This window comes from Polistes dominula, unplaced genomic scaffold, assembly GCF_049000335.1.
Source record: "Polistes dominula isolate Pdom_NZ unplaced genomic scaffold, Pdom_raw_medaka contig_27, whole genome shotgun sequence".
NCBI classification, from domain to species: Eukaryota; Metazoa; Arthropoda; class Insecta; order Hymenoptera; family Vespidae; genus Polistes; species Polistes dominula.
This window is the reverse complement of record NW_028300906.1, coordinates 3,075,488-3,094,167: the sequence shown is the minus strand read 5'-3', so window position 1 is coordinate 3,094,167 and position 18,680 is coordinate 3,075,488. Positions and strand designations below refer to the sequence as shown.

General features: G+C 26.4%; 4 protein-coding genes across 4 annotated transcripts; 2 read left to right on the top strand and 2 right to left on the bottom strand.

The window, feature by feature from the left end:
• Positions 1 to 10: 10 nt before the first annotated feature.
• Rap2l (Ras-associated protein 2-like) lies at positions 11 to 8,290 on the top strand. Its single transcript, XM_015329434.2, has 2 exons — positions 11 to 236; positions 334 to 8,290. The coding sequence occupies exon 2, from the start codon at positions 593 to 595 to the stop codon at positions 1,136 to 1,138; it is 546 nt and encodes a 181-aa protein (XP_015184920.1). The 5' UTR covers positions 11 to 236; positions 334 to 592; the 3' UTR covers positions 1,139 to 8,290.
• Positions 5,156 to 12,382, bottom strand: LOC107070883 (uncharacterized). The gene is made up of 2 exons (XM_015329428.2): positions 12,245 to 12,382; positions 5,156 to 12,160 (listed from the first exon to the last, which is right to left on the bottom strand). The coding sequence occupies exon 2, from the start codon at positions 12,119 to 12,121 to the stop codon at positions 9,194 to 9,196; it is 2,928 nt and encodes a 975-aa protein (XP_015184914.2). The 5' UTR covers positions 12,122 to 12,160; positions 12,245 to 12,382; the 3' UTR covers positions 5,156 to 9,193.
• On the top strand, positions 12,259 to 13,974 carry Adi1 (acireductone dioxygenase 1). The gene is made up of 4 exons (XM_015329432.2): positions 12,259 to 12,507; positions 12,638 to 12,757; positions 12,830 to 13,009; positions 13,343 to 13,974. The coding sequence occupies exons 1-4, from the start codon at positions 12,385 to 12,387 to the stop codon at positions 13,469 to 13,471; spliced, it is 552 nt and encodes a 183-aa protein (XP_015184918.1). The 5' UTR covers positions 12,259 to 12,384; the 3' UTR covers positions 13,472 to 13,974.
• On the bottom strand, positions 13,527 to 18,273 carry RnrS (ribonucleoside-diphosphate reductase subunit M2). Its single transcript, XM_015329429.2, has 7 exons — positions 18,115 to 18,273; positions 16,865 to 16,933; positions 16,564 to 16,755; positions 16,200 to 16,435; positions 15,685 to 15,913; positions 15,382 to 15,600; positions 13,527 to 15,279 (listed from the first exon to the last, which is right to left on the bottom strand). The coding sequence occupies exons 1-7, from the start codon at positions 18,181 to 18,183 to the stop codon at positions 15,127 to 15,129; spliced, it is 1,167 nt and encodes a 388-aa protein (XP_015184915.2). The 5' UTR covers positions 18,184 to 18,273; the 3' UTR covers positions 13,527 to 15,126.
• Positions 18,274 to 18,680: the final 407 nt, after the last annotated feature.

The following is an 18,680-nucleotide window of genomic DNA, read 5'->3' as shown; positions in this document are numbered from 1 at the left end:
GTGGTAGTGTTTGTGGTAGTGGTGGTGGAGGTGGAAGTGGAAGTGGACAGTGTTGGTAGCGGCAGCCACGAGCAGCCCACAGTCTGCTTGCTTACTTCTTTTGTTTTTTTTAACACGCACAGTGTTTATTGTAAAGACGGATATTAGGGATAAAAAAGAAGAAGGATAAAAAAAATAGCTATTGTGTTTGTGCTATTATTATTACTACACTACACAACACAACTACAACTTCTACTGTTAGTAGTACCATTGATAACGTCTAACGTTACTACTAGTTTTGTTATTGTTGATCGTCTATTTGGATAAAAGAGTTTGAATCTTGTTGACACTTAGCGAACATTGCTCCTTCCGTTTAACGTCTTCCCTTGGGTTACCTTTACTCTCGTGAACACGTTGAGGATCGAGGAAAGGGGAGGCGGAGGAGGGGGCGGTGGTGGCGCCGGTGGAGGAGGAGGAGAGGTGGAGGAGGAAGAAGAAAAGACTAGGAGGTGGTGCCACTGGCAACTATCACCACGACGACGACGACCAAGAAGAAGAAGACGACGACGACGACGACGACGACGACGAGGAGGACGACGAGGACGACAACGAGATGCGTGAATTTAAAGTTGTCGTGCTCGGCTCGGGCGGGGTGGGCAAGAGCGCGCTCACAGTACAATTTGTTTCCGGTTGTTTCATGGAAAAATATGATCCAACTATCGAGGATTTTTATCGAAAGGAAATCGAAGTCGACAGTTCCCCGTGTGTACTCGAAATACTCGATACCGCCGGTACCGAGCAATTCGCGAGTATGCGTGACCTTTATATAAAAAATGGTCAAGGTTTCGTCGTAGTTTACAGTCTGACCAATCATCAGACCTTTCAGGATATTAAATCTATGAAGGAGCTTATTACTCGCGTTAAAGGCACCGAAAGAGTACCCGTACTACTTGTTGCCAATAAGCTCGATTTGGAACATCAACGCGAAGTCGAAACATCCGAGGGAAGCGCACTCGCACAAATATGGGGTTGTCCTTTCGTCGAAGCCTCCGCTAAAAATCGTACGAACGTCAACGAGATGTTCGCCGAAATAGTGCGAGAAATGAACTTCAGTCCTGAGAAAGAGAAGAAAAGCTATTGCTGCTGCAGTGTCCTCTAATACTTAATTAAATCTTCCCTTTTTTTTATTATCGGCAATTCGTTTTATTCGTATTCGTATTATTATTATTATTATTACTATTATTATTATTATAGATAGATGTTCTTAGTTATGCTGGCTAGATCGGCTTGTGAGAAGTCTATTGTATTATTACAAATTTATTTGAATTTTCATCCTTCTTTTTCTTCTTCTTCTTCTTATTATTATTATTCTTCTTTATTCATTTTCTATTCAGTCTAATCATGATATTAACTCTCAATTATCTTTACTTATCCGTATTGATTTCTTTTATCATTAGATTATTGTATAAAGAATTTTGATTGAAACTATTTTATGCTCGTTTCTTTTCTATTATTTTGTATGTATTGTTTTCTCTTCGAAAATAAGCCAAGCCATGCGACAAATTCGCCCAACCTTCGAGACTAATTTGTGGTTGTACTGAAACTTTTGGAAAAGTTCAACGTTTAAGGACTATATATATATATTATATATATATGCTAATTCAGTTCTTTTTCTATCGGAGGATCAAGGTCAGCCTTTTTCTAGCGACCATCAAACGGATATTTTAATATACATTGATAGTATTATATGTAATATTGTAATATATAATAATATATGTAAGCGAGCATATAGAAAAAGGGGGTGAATTCCTTTGGTAACGGACCAATATTCCAAAGTGACGAACATGGGTAAAACCAAGAGCAACATTATATTATTATTATTATTATTATTATTATTGGCCTGCGTTTGTAATAACCAAATTCAATTGAACTACTAACTTTTTTCGTACAACGTTGTTCGTTGTCCACTGGTCGATCCTAGTTCGTGTGGAAATTAGAAGACTTTTGCTTATTTTTTTTTTCTCTTTGTAAGAAAGTCACTGTGATGGTCAACCGTCCTTGCGAAGACGGTTGTGCTCTTTCTCTACTGAAGTAAATTTGGAATGAACTTCGTAAAATATATATATATATATATATATCTCAATTAGATAAGAGGTTTTAAACAATTTATAAGTCTTTATATATATATATATATATAAGTTGTACCATCTAAAGCGAAAAGAGATCTTGTAGAAGAAGTTGTATTTTGGTTTGTAGGTAGGATCAAGGTGTTGATCTTGGATAAGTTTTGTGCAATGATTTGCGTCAATAATATGTTACCTATGCTTAAGTGTCGAAGGCCTCACTAAAGAAAATACGTCGTATAAAAAAAAAACAAACAAAAAACAACAATGTAATATGCGACCAAGATTTTTAGCGGCTTTCGTAAATTAGTTGTACAGTAAAACTCTAGTTCTTAAAGAAATATTTTATAGAAAAAAAAAAAAAAAAAAATGAAACACAAATATAAAGAAGAAGAACATCGTCTTCAAAATTGATATTGACAAATTGCGTTTGACATTTCAAAGTGTTTTTTTCTTTTTTTTTTTTTTTGGGGGGGGGGTCTAAAATGATAATGTAAATCATTCTTCATTATTATCAAATGCGATTTTTCTCAAACGATATTCTTCTATTTTGTACTTTCTACTCATACTTTATATAATTATGTTGAGATCTTTCCATGCATATCGCTTGCAATAAAATGAGAAGAAGAAAAAAAATCAATGGTTGTTTGACAAAATAAAAGAAAAGAAAAGAAAAAGTATGACGTTGACAAAACTGCGATGATGTATACAGAAGAAAAGAAAAAAAAAAAGTCTTTTTCCAAATTAAAACTAGAGCAAAAGTTTTTAATTTTTATATATCCATTCTAATCTTAAAAATAAAACAAAACATAAAAAACGTAAGAATATGATCTTATCATCATGTTTATATATAAGTTTATATTTTTTATGAATTGAGACTAATAAAATATGAAATAAAACAATGATTTTATAAATTCGTGATAATAAATTCTCTTTGTGCAAAAGATTTGCAGATGCATTGATCCCAACGATTATATCCAATATGTGGTACTCTTGTAACAATGTCCAAAGTGTCCATTGCTTTGTATAATAAATGCAGAATCTCCAGGTGCAGTTCTACATCGTCAAATCAGTCAAAGAAAATATATAAAGAAAGAAAGAAAGAGATTGATAGATAGATAGATAGAGAGAGAGAGAGAGATTAATTGATTGATTGATAAATGTAAAGAAAAAAACAAAAAAAAAGAAGATTTGCTTTAGCATTAGATCGTGTGTAATTTTCTCGTGTGATCAAAATCATAAATATCGCTTTAATACCATAAACAGTCATTTTATAAACTTGATCTATTATTATTCATTAACTAATTAATTATTATTATTATTGTTATTATTATTATTATTTTATTATAAGGGTAATATATATATATATATCAAAATTATATTAAAAGTACGTTCTCTCAGAAAAAGAACAAAAAATCATTAATCCATTAATTGCCAAATTATTTGTTGTTTCAGAAATGTTGATATTTAAAAAAGAAAAAAAAGTCTTAAATGGGAATTGTGACTGGTTGCATGAAAAACAAAGAAACTAATAAGAGACTATTACTTATTTCTTGTATTATTATTCTATACATACAAAATAGCTATTATTATGCCATTTTGTTCCATAAAGTCTACATAAAACCGAATGGTGTACGTCAAATTTCCAAATTCTCAAATGGAGATCGTGGCAGCTAATGGGTTAATAATTTGTCAACAATTATAGATTACAGTTTTGTTATTTTTTAATGTAATATCATTTCAATTTATATATCTAATATATGCCAAAAATTTATAATAATAATAATAATAACAATAATAATAATAATAATCATAATTATAATGATAATGATAATGATAAAGATTAATAAACAATGATCGAACTGATGTATAGTAATTTCTATGAATTGGTATAGTTAGAAATGAGTGTTAATAATAATAATAATGATAATAATAATATTAATAATAATTATTATTATATAATAGTAATATAAATTAATAATAATTAATAATAATAATAATAATGATACCATAGAGAAAAAGAAAAAGAAATGATTTGTATACCAATAAAAGAAAATTAATAATAATGTTTATTGAATTATAAATAAACAATCTGCTGTCATCGTTGTTAATGGTGTATGATACTTTTAAATATGAAAGAAAATACACCATGGATATAGAGACACGGTGCTGCTCTAACATGTCTCCTCCAACTAAAAACGATGCTAAGAAAATATTAATGTTTTTTTTTCTTTTTTTGTTTTTTTTTTATTGCAAAAAAAAAGCCACAATATAAAGTAAAACATAGAGAAGAAACAAAAACACAAAAAAGGTAGAAAACAGAGACAGACTTTTTATTAATGCAGCCATACATTTAATTAATACATATATACATATATTTTGTCTTTTTTCTTTTAACAAATTGTTTTGGTTTTAATTCATAAGAAAATAATACGAAAGAAAAAGAAAAAAGAAAAAAACGTAAAAAAAAAAAAATAGACAAGAAAAATGGAAGAATGGAAAAAAAGAAAAGAAAAAAAAAGAAAGAAAGAAGAGTGCTCAACTATTTTTTATCACTTAGAAATTTTCATAGTCCTGCTGTGATCCTGTAGATATACTACTATCACCACAATGTTATGATGATTGCTCGTTTTTTAATATTGAGAAGTAAACAAACAAACAAACAAAAAAATGGAATATTCTAATTAGTATGATTTACATTGAAAGTAGTTTTGTTCTGATTTGATTATCAAAAAGAAATCTCATTGAAACATTATTGATATATAATTATTTATATGTATATATATATATATGTGATGATGATTATGTATATGTTATGATGATTGCTCGTTTTTTAATATTGAGAAGTAAACAAACAAACAAACAAACAAAATATGAAATATTCTAATTAGTATGATTTGCATTGAGAGTAGTTTTTATTCTGATTTGATTATCAAAAAGAAATTTCATTGAAACATTATTGATATATATATATATATATATATATATATAATATGTATGTATGCAACATTTTTTATTTCATCGTTATTATTATTATTATTATTATTATTATTATTATTATTATTATTATTATTATTAATATTATTTTTTTTAAATTTAATTTAATTAATAACAAATTCTACAGATCACACAAATCCAGAAAAAGGCGAGCATATCGCCTGATAAATATATATAGCTTTTCAAGTATACAAAATATGTACTTCACATACATGCATATATACATACATAAATACATACATACATATACGAAATATTTCTATTTATATATAAGTATTTGTACGAGGTAATCTCTATTCCTAAAATTTTCTCATATTTGTAAACGATATGCTCGTCTTAACTCGAAATTGCATAATATTTTTCTAATAATAAAAAAAAAGAGAGAGAGAGAGAGAGAAAGAGAGAGATAATAAAATAAAAAAAAAATAAAATGTTTCGATGAGAGACGACGACGACGACGTAAAGGATTAACTTTTTATTCGTAATTTAAAATAGATGAGAAAAGGATAAAAGAAAAAAGAAAATGAAAGAAAGACAAAAAAACAAAAACAAAAAAAAAAGATGAATGAATAAATTAATATAATCTCGACAAAAGAATCGCCATTTTTTATTAAGCTGATGATCTTGGATATGGGTGTCATGTTTTTTGAAAAAAAAAAAAAAAAAAAAATCAGATGCAGCATATCATATATACTACATGTATTTTAAGGACCACAGTTCGTTCCTTTGAATATTATTAATTATTAATTATTATTATTATTATTATTATTATTATTATTATTATTATTATTATTATTATTATTATTATTATTAATTATTATTATTATTATTTATAATATACATGTTCTTTTTTGTTTTCTTTTATTTATATTGAAAATGATGAAAATTTGTTCTAACCTCTCTACGAAATATTCAATATGGCAAGATGCAACAGCAGACAAATAAATAAATAAACAGGCATATAATAAAAAAAAGATTTGTGAGCAATTTGCATATAATTAAATTTATATATACATATATATATACACATACTATACACAATATTTCTAACGCAAATTGGGTCACACATCAATTGGGATAGAAAATAAATTTTTTAAAAAGAAAAAGAAAATTAATAAGTAACTGAAGGAAAGAATAATAATAATAAGAAGAAGACAAAAATAAAAATGGAAAAACAAGAGATAAGAGAGAGAGAGAGAGAGAGAGAGAGAGAGAGAGAGTAGAGATAGAGAAGGAAAGAGAGTAAGAGAATAAGACGACAAATTTTAGAATATATGTCGGCCTTTCAGTACTACCTGTGCGTATGATATTGAGTATGTACGAAATGCTTTATATATTTTTTACAATGTGAATGAAGAAGAAACAATGGAGGAGAAGAAGAAGAAGAAAAAACAAAGAAAATGAAGAAGAAGAAGAAGAAGAAGAAGAAGATGATGATGAAAATGATGAAAAAGAACCAACAGGGATAACAAAAACAAGATGATGACGACGAAGAAAAATGGGAAAAAAAATTGGTGAAAAATTTGTAAATATATCAAATTAGCGTCATAATTATATATATATATATATTAATTAATTAATTAATTAATTAAATATAAGAAAACAAAAAAAAATATATATATATATATATGTATATGTATATGTATATATATATACATTTATATATATAAATATATGTATGTATAATTAAAAAAGAGAATCAATTTTGTCTCTTTAAATATTGGAAAAGATGATGATGATGATAATGATGATGATGATGATGATGATGGTGATGATGATGATGATGATGATGACAAGTGGATATTATAGCATACCAGTAAAAAAATGTGCATCTTATTAAATAGACTAAGAGAGAGAGAGATAGGGATTGAAAAGGGTTGATAAGGGTAATTGAGGAAGAGAGAGAGAGAGAGAGAGAAGGAGAGAGATGGAAACTCTAAATGTGGAATGAATAAATAAAGTTTGCAATTTTTTTTGTTTTCTACAATGTTGAGACTTATGACCTATGCGTCAATAAAAGGTTTTATGTTTGATGATAATATCAGAATAAGAAAAATGGAAGATCATATGGGTGGGTGGATGTGAGAAAAAAAAAGAAGAAAAAAAAATGAAAATGGCGATATGCGATATACGTAATGCGAACATATTTATGAAAGAAAGAAAAAAAAACAAAAAACAAAAATAAAGTACAGAAAATCATAGATTTTCTGTAGGAAGAAATATTGAGAGATTAAGAAGAAAAAACTTAGCTTGACTTGCTGGTAAAAAAAAACATTTAAAAGAAAAAAAAAAAAGAAGAAAAAAAGAAAAAAAATACAAAAAATACCTTAATACAAAAAGAAAAGAAAATAACAAAAAAGAAAAAATAATAAATAAATAAATAAATAAATAAGTTTATAATAAGATTAGGTTTTTTTTTTTTATATATATAAATAAGTACGTATAATATAATTTTCTCGTGTTATTTTGTGTTCTATTCATTTTTCTTTTTTTTTTTTTTACTTTTACTTTCTATTTATCTTCTTTTTTTCTTTTCCACTCTTCTTCTTCTTCTTCTTCTTCTCCCTTCCTATTATTATTGGTCTGTCATAATTTTTTTTGTTGTTCTTTCTTGTATAAATAATAATTCAAAACAATGTTTTCTTAAGACAATTATTTACTTGAAAAAAAAAAAAAATGTTTTGGATCATATATATATATATATACCTATATATATATACATACACACATTAAACACACACACACATACACATACACATACACATTAATTACCAGCATAATTATCTAGTCATTGTAGAATTGTGCAAGCAGTATGTTCGTCATTAAATATCACATGAAATGGAATAAACGTGTATTTATATATTACGTACACGTTGTTGTTTATAAAGATCAGGTTTTTAGCATAACAACTACTAACATATAATATAGAACATTTTTGAAAAAGAAGAAACACAAAAAAAAAATATATTAAGAAAGAAAGAAAGAAAGAGAAAAAAAAAAAGAAATAAAATCGCCTTTTTAATAAAAGTGCTACACACCCATTTGATCAATTTTTTATATCTCTGTGTGATGACGACTTAGTGCACATTTTTTTCCTTTGTACGCAATTTTTTCACATGTTTTTATTACTAACTATTGTAATGGCATTTGGCAGTATCGCACAAATATAATATGAAATAATGAAAACAAAATATTGTTTTATTAACATTGACATTTTTATCTTCATTATTATTATTATTATTCTTCTTCTTCTTTTTCATTATGAAAAAACAACAACCATTTGCGTTGAACTTTTCTTTTCCTCCCACTACCCCCATCCCCTTCATTTTTAAAAGAAATCACTTCAATTGAGAAATATTAGGTCGAGTCATAAATAACTGTCCGTTTTTTTTTATGAGACAAAGAATGGCGTTTCTGCGACTGATAAGTGCAAGACACCTTTCATTTTTTTTTTTGGAACTCTTTGCAATTGTTCAATTGTATCTATTGGATTTTGCTCTCAATATTATCTTTAAAAGGTTCGTCAAAGTTGGAAATACGTCGTTGCACTGGGTTCATCTTTTAAGATCGTATCTTCAGAAGGAAATTTTACAAAGCAATTTCTAACTGCCCTATCAGTTATCAGTCCTGCACTGTATACGCTGTATATTTTTTCAGTTGCCACCTTTAGTGCTATTGCCTTGTTTCAATTCTTCAAGGATTACATATCGAATATGCACTTTTTTTTACTATCCATTTCAGTGGTTAAGAAAAATAGTTAAATGTAACATTGACTGCATCAAAAAAATGTTGACAGAAGACTAACTGAATCCTCATTTATACAGTGATATCAAAAATTCGTTTGTTTCGGTGACTTATAGTAGATAAATACGAAAAATAGTTTCTACATAGACGTATCGGAAGTTATTTAGGACTCTCGACCTAATATATTAATTTCAATTATTTCTACAAATATATAATAGTTTTATTTCGTATAGAATAATAATGAATATATATATATTTTTATACAATATATTATTATTCGAACTGTATAAAAAGAAAAAAAAAGAGGTTTCTCTAAATTAATAGAAGAAAAAAAAAAGAGAATAATAAAATTATGTGGAAGCAAAGAGATTATTCATTACATCGATACATTCGTAAATTTTCGAATTTGGTACTTTAATACATGTCGAAATAAATAAATAAATTGAATGATATCTGGAAATATTTGTCGAAATTTCGGTTTGACAATTATCTTGATCGTTTGACTCGTTCAATTCTATAGATTGATTGGTAAAACGTTCTACATTATTTAAAAATTCTCTTATTTGAGTTTCTGATATTGTAGTAGTAGTAGTAATAGTAGTAGTAGTAGTAGTAGTAGTAGACGTGTTATTTTTATCATCATCGATGCTATCGCTATTATTTATACAAACGAAAAGATTCGTAAATGATAAAGAATATGATTGAGAACAACGACGTTTTATAGTTACATCCAACGAACGAATATTTTCAACAACTGATTTATAAATATTCGTAATATCATCTGGATTACTAGATTGCTCGGAGAATAAATTATTTTGCAAATATTTAACACAATTCTTCAATATAAAGGTAAATGAATGTTTTGGTAATAATGAAGGATATTCCAAACTGAATGAACAAGTTTCCATTGTCAAACGTAAGAAATTGTTATAAAATACGCAAATAGAAAAATCAATACTGAACAACTTTTTGTATGAATCAGCTAATACTAAATATTCTGAACTAGTAGAACGTAATATCATATGACGTATGACATCTTCTTTTAAGAGATCTAAATTCGACAAGAATGTTTTTAATTCGTTTGATATTGTTTGATTATTTTCAAGCATATTTATAGCAAAGTAACAACGTCTCTCGTAATCACGAATTTTATCTAACAGATCAAAATTATTTCTCGATGGTGGCCAAAGTGATGCGAAATATATTTTTTCTATTGGCTCTAAGATGCAGTCGAAATTTTTCGTGATAGATCTTTTCATTGAATTATCCATATTATCCGTATGATATACCAAAACATAATAGATTAGAAAATTTAATTCTTGGATCACGTCGTTAATCAAATAACGCGATACATCTGTTCGTTTTCTTATCGATGACATAGTTCGTCCAAGAGGTAGAAGTAAATTACCAGCATTTATTTCTGTTATCGGTTCGTCAAGATTATGATCTAACATTTTTCTAATACAATTAAGTATGCAATGTGTGTTACTTAACGACCTTCTGTTTTCACTTAAGTAACACACCAGAATATTATTTATTATTTCGTTTATTGTCAATAGCTCATTATCGACCAAGATAAATAATAGATCTTTAAATTTTTTTCTATTCCATTCAACATCCCCCATACATACAGTTTTCATTGTACTACTCAAAAGAGTTTCATTTTCATTTATTCGTATGCTCCATATAGGTGATAAAAGTAATATGTCTTCTGCTGTAATCATTACATGATTGTATTCAGAACAACCATTAGCTATTTTTAAAAGAATTTCTAATACGTTATTTGGATTTTTTAAAATGAACATTAGAATTATTTTCAAAACTTTCAACGATTTCATGTTCGTATTTCTTAGGATAAATTCTTTAAACGTTTCTTCGTTGTACAAAAGTTCTAAACATTTTTTACCATTGTGTTTAGTTATATATTCTACTATGATAGAATAAATGGATTGTAAATTTTGTTGTATCAATATTTCCGTAACAAATGTGTAAACACGTTGTAGATATTGTTCATTATTTGGTTGCTCAAGTACAAAGGTAAGATAATCCAGTAAATTTATACAATCATATGTATCCAATAATGATTTTTTCGACATTTCTTGAACATCAATACAATTCATTGTAGTTTCATCCCATTCTTTGTATCGACTGATCAATTCTTTGACACATTCTTTTTTACCTTGAGTCGTACCATAACGCAATTCTTCCAAAGTAAAGATAGAATTAATTTCAGGTGATATTGGCTTAGAGGATAATTGTTGCAAGCATTCTATCAAATGTTCGTTGTCTGCTAGATCCTTGTTACTTTTACAAAATTCAACTAAATAATAACATTCATTTCCAATAGCTTTTTGTAATGTTATTGTTGGATTTTCTTTATCATCTAATTCTGCCCATCCTAGATATATGTTGCAATCAATTTCTTTGATTTTCTTTAAAAGTAAATTCATCAATTCTTGACGTAACGTTGCCATAGTTTCCATAATAAGAGAATTCTCACACTTCACGATAGGTTCATTTCCAAAAGTAATTTTATACATTTTTTCAATATCCTCAGATATTTTCAAATCATTTTCAATATTTTCTATACAATCTTTGACCATATTAATAATTCTTATTAACAACAGACCATACCTTTCGTATTTCTTTAAATCGGAGATTTTGTCCATACGAATAATTTTGTCGTTGCTCAATAATAATAATAATTCTTGAAAATGAGCAGTCATACTTTTCATATTATCTTCTATATGTAACGACTGACTACCATTCTTTTCGATTAAAATCAATTTCTTATAAATATTTATTATTAATTGAAATATGACATTGATGGCTCGTTCATATTCAAGTTCTTCGATGGACCTTCTAACGATGTCAATTATTTCAATACACAATTCTAATGGTGAATGAAGTATACATTCCAATAAAATATCCTCGTATTTCAATTTCCAGATAATTTGTATAAATAAATACGGTGACAAAGTGTTACACATATCGATTAAATGTCCATGAGTCAAATCTTCAGCCAAACGTTCTTGTACAGTGAAATTAGTATTTAACATTAAGTACTTGTATACTTCTATGCATTTTGAATTAACAACTAATTTGGTATCTTCATTTACGAGATTAAAAGCAAGAATAATTTCTGATAAAGATTTACTCAAATTATTGATCTTTATCGTATTTTCTATGGTTGTACGAGCTGTGAGAAATTTTAATTCACCATCCTTATGATTCTCTTTCATAATATAATTATGAATTTTCTTTTGTATATCATCCATATTATTATTTGTTAAGATGTAACCTCTTTATAAAGTAAACTAAAACATACGAAAATTCAATTCAATTTAATTAATTGTTATCATATATATATATAAAAAAAGAAACAATGTGCATACACTTACTACGTCACTTCTGTTTACCACTAAAGTTGATTATATTGATAATGCCAATCTCTATAGGTTATGTAATATCAATTTATATTGTTATATTAACGCGCACTAAATTTCATTTGACGAAATTATTAGACATTTATTCTTGAAAAATGGTTCGTGCATGGTACATGGATGACAGTGATGCTGATCAAAGGTTGGAACACCGAAAAGAATCAACTGATCTTATATCATTGTCTAACTTGTATGCAATAACTGGTGTGGAATATTTTAAGGTTAGGTTGTATATAACATACGTACCTTATAGACAAATATTTTCTAATATTGATTTTTCTTTTTTATTTTATTATATTATTACTGTTATTAATAAATTTTATGTATATATATATAAATTATATTGTGTAGGTGGATCATAAAAATCACTTAAATGATTCTACATTGAACGAATTAAAAGAAAAACGTGGATATACTTATGAAGATGAAATAACATGTTCGAAAGAATGTCTCGCTAATTATGAAGAAAAGGTAAAACTAAACATAGTGTTCTTCTTTATTTCTTAACGTGTAAAATTCTTCATTTAATCATTGAAATATTAGTTGAAGAATTTCTTCACTGAACATCTTCATACGGAAGAAGAAATACGTTTGGTTTTGGATGGGTCAGGTTACTTTGATGTAAGAGATAAAGATGATCAATGGATTCGTATTGAAGTTGAACCAGGAGATTTAATTATTATTCCAAGTGGTATATATCATAGATTTACTTTGGATACTAAAGTAAGTTCATTCATTTGTACTTTTTCAAGATATAAATATTAAGGTGGACTAGAAAGTAATGTCGTTTCTACAAATGTCAAATTTTGTATATTTTTTTATGAAAAACCAATTGATTTTAATCAATTTGATAGTAAAAATTTGCATACTAGATGAAGAAAGGTTGTTGATAACAAGGTTGATTATGTTATTGAATAAAAATATAAATTTGTTAGAAATTGGATGGATTCGTTTCAATTTAAGGTTAGAAAGTGACATTACTATCCGATTCACGTAATATAATTAATCATTTAATTTCTCTCCTTTTAACTGATGTATAATTTTATTGTTTTTAAGGATTACATACAAGCTAAAAGATATTTTATTGGAAAACCTGTATGGACACCATATAATAGACCAGCTGATAACATGAATTGTCGTCAACAATATCTTGAACAATTAAAAAGTGGCTTTAAAACCAATTAAAAGATTTATACGTGCATTTTCAAAAAAAGATTTATTAATTTCTATTTTTATATGCATATATATATATATATATATTACAGTATAATCTGACTAATCCGGCAGTTCAATAGACCGATACGTCCAATAATCCGGCACCCCCCGCCCGCGCCACCCTCGCCCCTCTACGCCTATGCGCTCCGTCGTTTAGCAGTCTAACCTCAAAACTTATCACGTGCAATTTTGAAATATGTTACAGTTACAATAAAACCTGTCGAACAAGAACACAAATATGTACATACATATATACATTATATTCTCTTTATGAAATGCTTTATTTCATTTATTATGATATTTTTCTTTATAATCCAGTAATCCGAACATTCCAATAATCCGGCACCCTATGGTTTTTAATATAGTGCCGGATTAATGAGATTGTACTGTATTTATAAATATGAATTGATAATAAGTGAGAATAGATGATAACAAATTGTAATTAAATAAATAAAATAACGAGATTAAGAAGATTTAATTATTGATAACAATTTAACGCAAATATAAGCAAGTTTTGACTTTTTAACCCTTTGGGTACATTTGACGTGTGAGACACGTCATCTGCTTACTTGGGTATTTTGTTTTATTTATAATATTTATTATTAACATTTAGTAATTAAAATGTTGTTGCAAACAAAAATATTATATCATATAATATCATATAAAATTATATCATCAATATAAATATATTTCAAATAAAATATGTATTACTTTGACATATTAATCCATATATAATTACAATAATAACAAATTAAATTCGTTATGTATACAGAAAAATTTTTCAAATAATTCAGTACTCAAGGGGTTAAGATTGGTGTATATTATATTGGTCTTTAAATAATATACACATGTTTAACAATTATTAATGATTATCGTTAGATTATTTCTACATTTCATTTTATTTTGAATTATATACATACATACATACATATATGCCAAATATATACACACATACAATACTGATCAAACTTTTACAAACGATTTTAAATAAAGGTAGATATATTCTTTCGAAAGATAAATATTTGATATTTCTAATAATAACAGATTTAAACGTTTAACCATTTTGATAATTTTTTTCGTCATCTTGACTGATAAACAAAAAAACAAAACAAAAATATAATAATTTATCACTTAGTGATTAATCTATGAAAAATAATCTATTTGATATAAAACAAAAAATAGAACACTAATATGTTCTTTCTAATAATTAATATTTAGTGTTTTGTTCTTCCAAAAAAAAAAAAAAAGAAAAGAAATAAAAAATATCCTGTACATTGTTCATTTTTCTCGGTCGTCAAATATCATTTTTGTCGATAAATAAAATAACGCGAGGTAACATGATAACGAAAACAAAAAAAAGAAAAAAAAGAAAAAAACAAACAAAAAAGAACAATTCTAATAGATAAATAATGTACTTGTACAAATTGGATGTCTTTTTTTCTTTTTCTTCATGCAATTATTTTTATATATACTTTAGAAAAGTCGAAAATTTGATTATAAACAACTTTGTTTGTTTGTTTTGTTTTTTTTTATAGCCTAATGAATCACGCTTTTTTCTATCTTAAATAATAATAATACAAATTAATTTGGTTTTAATTAAGTCACGGATTTTAGTCATTTTATATTTAAAAGTCAGCATTGACCGAAAAATTCGATTCAAACTTATCTTGCATAACTCCAAACTTTTGATATTCTCCAACCTTTTTTTCAAAAAAGTTCGTTTTACCTTCCAACGAAATTTGTTCCATAAAGTCAAATGGATTCTTCGACATGTAAACCTAAAAATGAACATTTGTCATTAATTATTTTTTCTATTATAAAAAAACAAAAACAAAAAAGAAATATAATATTTGATGAAATGATTGTATATATATATATACCTTTGGACATCCAAGTTCACTGAGTAATCTGTCTGCGACAAATTCGATGTATTCACACATGAGTGTACAATTCATGCCGATCATTTCAACTGGTAATGCTTTTGTTAAAAATTCCTGTTCAATTTCTACAGCATCTTTAATAATTGAAATAACTCGTTCGTGGGAAGGCTTTTGTATAATGTGTTTAAACATTAAACAAGCAAAGTCGCAATGTAATCCCTGCATTAAATATCATATTACAATATTACAAAATATACTTTTTCATATATAGTAAACATATATATAATAAATATATATATCAACCTCGTCTCTAGAAATTAATTCATTACTGAAAGTAAGACCAGGCATTAATCCTCTCTTTTTTAACCAAAATATGGCAGCGAAACTACCACTGAAAAATATTCCCTCGACTGCGGCAAATGCGACAACACGTTCAGGAAATGTTGCACTTTCGTGATTGATCCAATTCAATGCCCAATTAGCTTTTTTGGCAACACATGGAAGAGTTTCAATGGCATTAAATAAGAATTCTCTGTGAAAAAAAAAAACACAGGAGAGTTACATTTTATTATTAATTTCTTTTTACGCATCATTTCATTAATTTCCAAAAGAACTTTGTCTCTTTCCGTGAATTTCATTTATGCAAATTAACAATATTATTATTATCCTACAATTATTTTACTTCTGATACTCTCTGCATTCGTCTTCTCATTCTCTAAAAACTTAGTTTTTTTTTTTTTTGAAAAAGTTTCACTTCTAACACACGTGTGATCTGCACACACATGTTGTTTTTATTATTATTATTATTTTAAAATTACCTTTCTTTCGAATCCGTGATATATGTATCGATTAACAAAGAATACATTTCAGAATGAACATTTTCCATTGCTACTTGAAATCCATAGAAACAACGTGCCTCTGTAACTTGAACTTCTTGACTGAAACGTTCTACGAGATTTTCATTGACGATTCCATCGGAAGCAGCGAAAAATGCTAATACGTGTGTTATGAAATGTCTTTCATTTTTATTTAAATTATTCCAATCATCCATGTCCTGAAAAAAGAAAAAACAAAAAGAAGAAGAAGAAGATTAAAAATAACGTTTGAAATTTATTCAAATGAGAATAATTTGATCAATTTAGCAAAGAAAATAATATAAGAAGTGACAATAAATAATTATACCCTAGTAAGATCAACTTCTTCTACAGTCCAAAACGATGCTTCTGCCTTTTTATACATTTGCCAAATGTCATTCCATTGTATTGGAAATATTACAAATCTCCGTGGATTTTCTTTTAACAATGGTTCTAATTTAGGATTAAATTCGTTATCCTGAAGCTTAATCTTTCGTACTGCCTTTGTCGTTTCATTAATCTACAAGAGTAAAATCATTTTTTTATTATATAAATATATATATAGATATATATATCTAATTATAGATATTTCTATTAAATTAAATAATTTTAAAGATGATTTTTCTTACAGTGTTTCGATTATTAAGATGATTCTCTCGTAAACCTGGTGAGGTGGTGCATAACTTCTTAGGTGATGTCTGAAATCATTTTAACATAAAGTTAAATATTGAAATATAATTAATATTTCATTAATAATAAATTATATATTAATGGTCAAATAATATTACATAAAAAATTAATAATTAATCCTACACTTTTGACCATTACCTTTGTAAATGATATCATGTTAAATTATTGCATTTAAATTAAAAACAATGTTATCGGTTTAATTGCATGAAAAATAAAAATACACGAGTAATACTCGTGAATAGCAGAGTTATTGTATTATAGTTCACATTAAATACATTTTTTTTAATAATTATTAACAATTTTCATAGTACCAATGAAAATCCTCCAAAATATAATGAATTCATGATATTTTATTAATTTATAGATATATACAGTTTAAACATTATTATTGATAACACAATATTTGAGATATAGTACTAAAACATAACCTGTTTTGTAATATATGCAATGATACAAAATGCATTGAATAAATAACATTTTTATATCGTCAATCTTAAACTTACATTTTATTGTTCATCTTTGTACGTTTCATTTAGAATAATATTATAATTATTGTTTAAATGATTTATGCTATAAGTCAAGTTTTATTTCTCAATTTATTTATTAATAAGAATTAAATTTTAGTATTGGAATATTTTTTTTTTACTAAATTTTTCAAGAATAATTATTTAGTTGAAATATTTTTTTTTAAAAAGAAATATATGTTAATATTTAAATTTGTATTATATTTATATAGTCGATTAACTATAGTAACATATAGTAACACTTAGTATATATATATATATATATAGATATTTGTATATATGAGTATATGACCTATGACTAATAAATTATTTGCAAATAATAAAGGTTTATAATAAAGATTTATTATAATAATAAGAATTTTTTAAAAATACTTATATATAAATAATAGTAAGAAAATAACAAATTTATAATAAAAAAAACAAAATGTTAGAAAATGTATCTTTCGTACTAATGAAATTTCATTGAATTTTGTAAGGTTACCAAATATATTCGTTATCTTTTTATTAAAAATATTAGTTTATAAATGTTAATAATAAAAAATAAAAAAATGAAATACTTAAAATAACATGTAACGTCTTACTATCTAATTAAAATACGAATATTTATTTTGATCTTAAAAAGTACACGAGTGAGAAATATTTTTAATATCATTTACAAAACTTACTTTTTCCTTCATAGAAATATTTTCCGCACATTTGCGAATATTTTCTTTCATTGATAATTGAAGAGGCATCTTTCTAATTTTCTTACGAGAATTTTCCTGGAAGACTGTATAACACAGCAGCACACCGCCGTATATAATTGTACTTCATGTAATGTTGAAATGATGTTTTACTGAATTACGATTGGTCAAATTGTTTTTATTTTAGCGCCCAGATTACGACGACCAATCAGAATACTATAATTTCCCGCTAAATTTTTGCCGAATTGTTAATAAACATATTATTGTTGATTTTTGAATATTATTATATCGCAAATAATAAAAAAGAATTTTTTACAGTATTTCACTTGTACAAATGTTAAGAATTACTTGTTAATTTATTAGATAATAATGATCATTTTACCGCCATCCTGTTGAGTTTGCGCAGATGTTCGTAATAATGGCTAGTACTGCTAGATGACGGCACAATCGGTAACAATGAAGTTATAGCTAGTACTGCTAGATGGCAGCATATATTATACCAGTCGGTAAGATAAAGTAATACTTATTATCGCAATTGAAGGCGACAC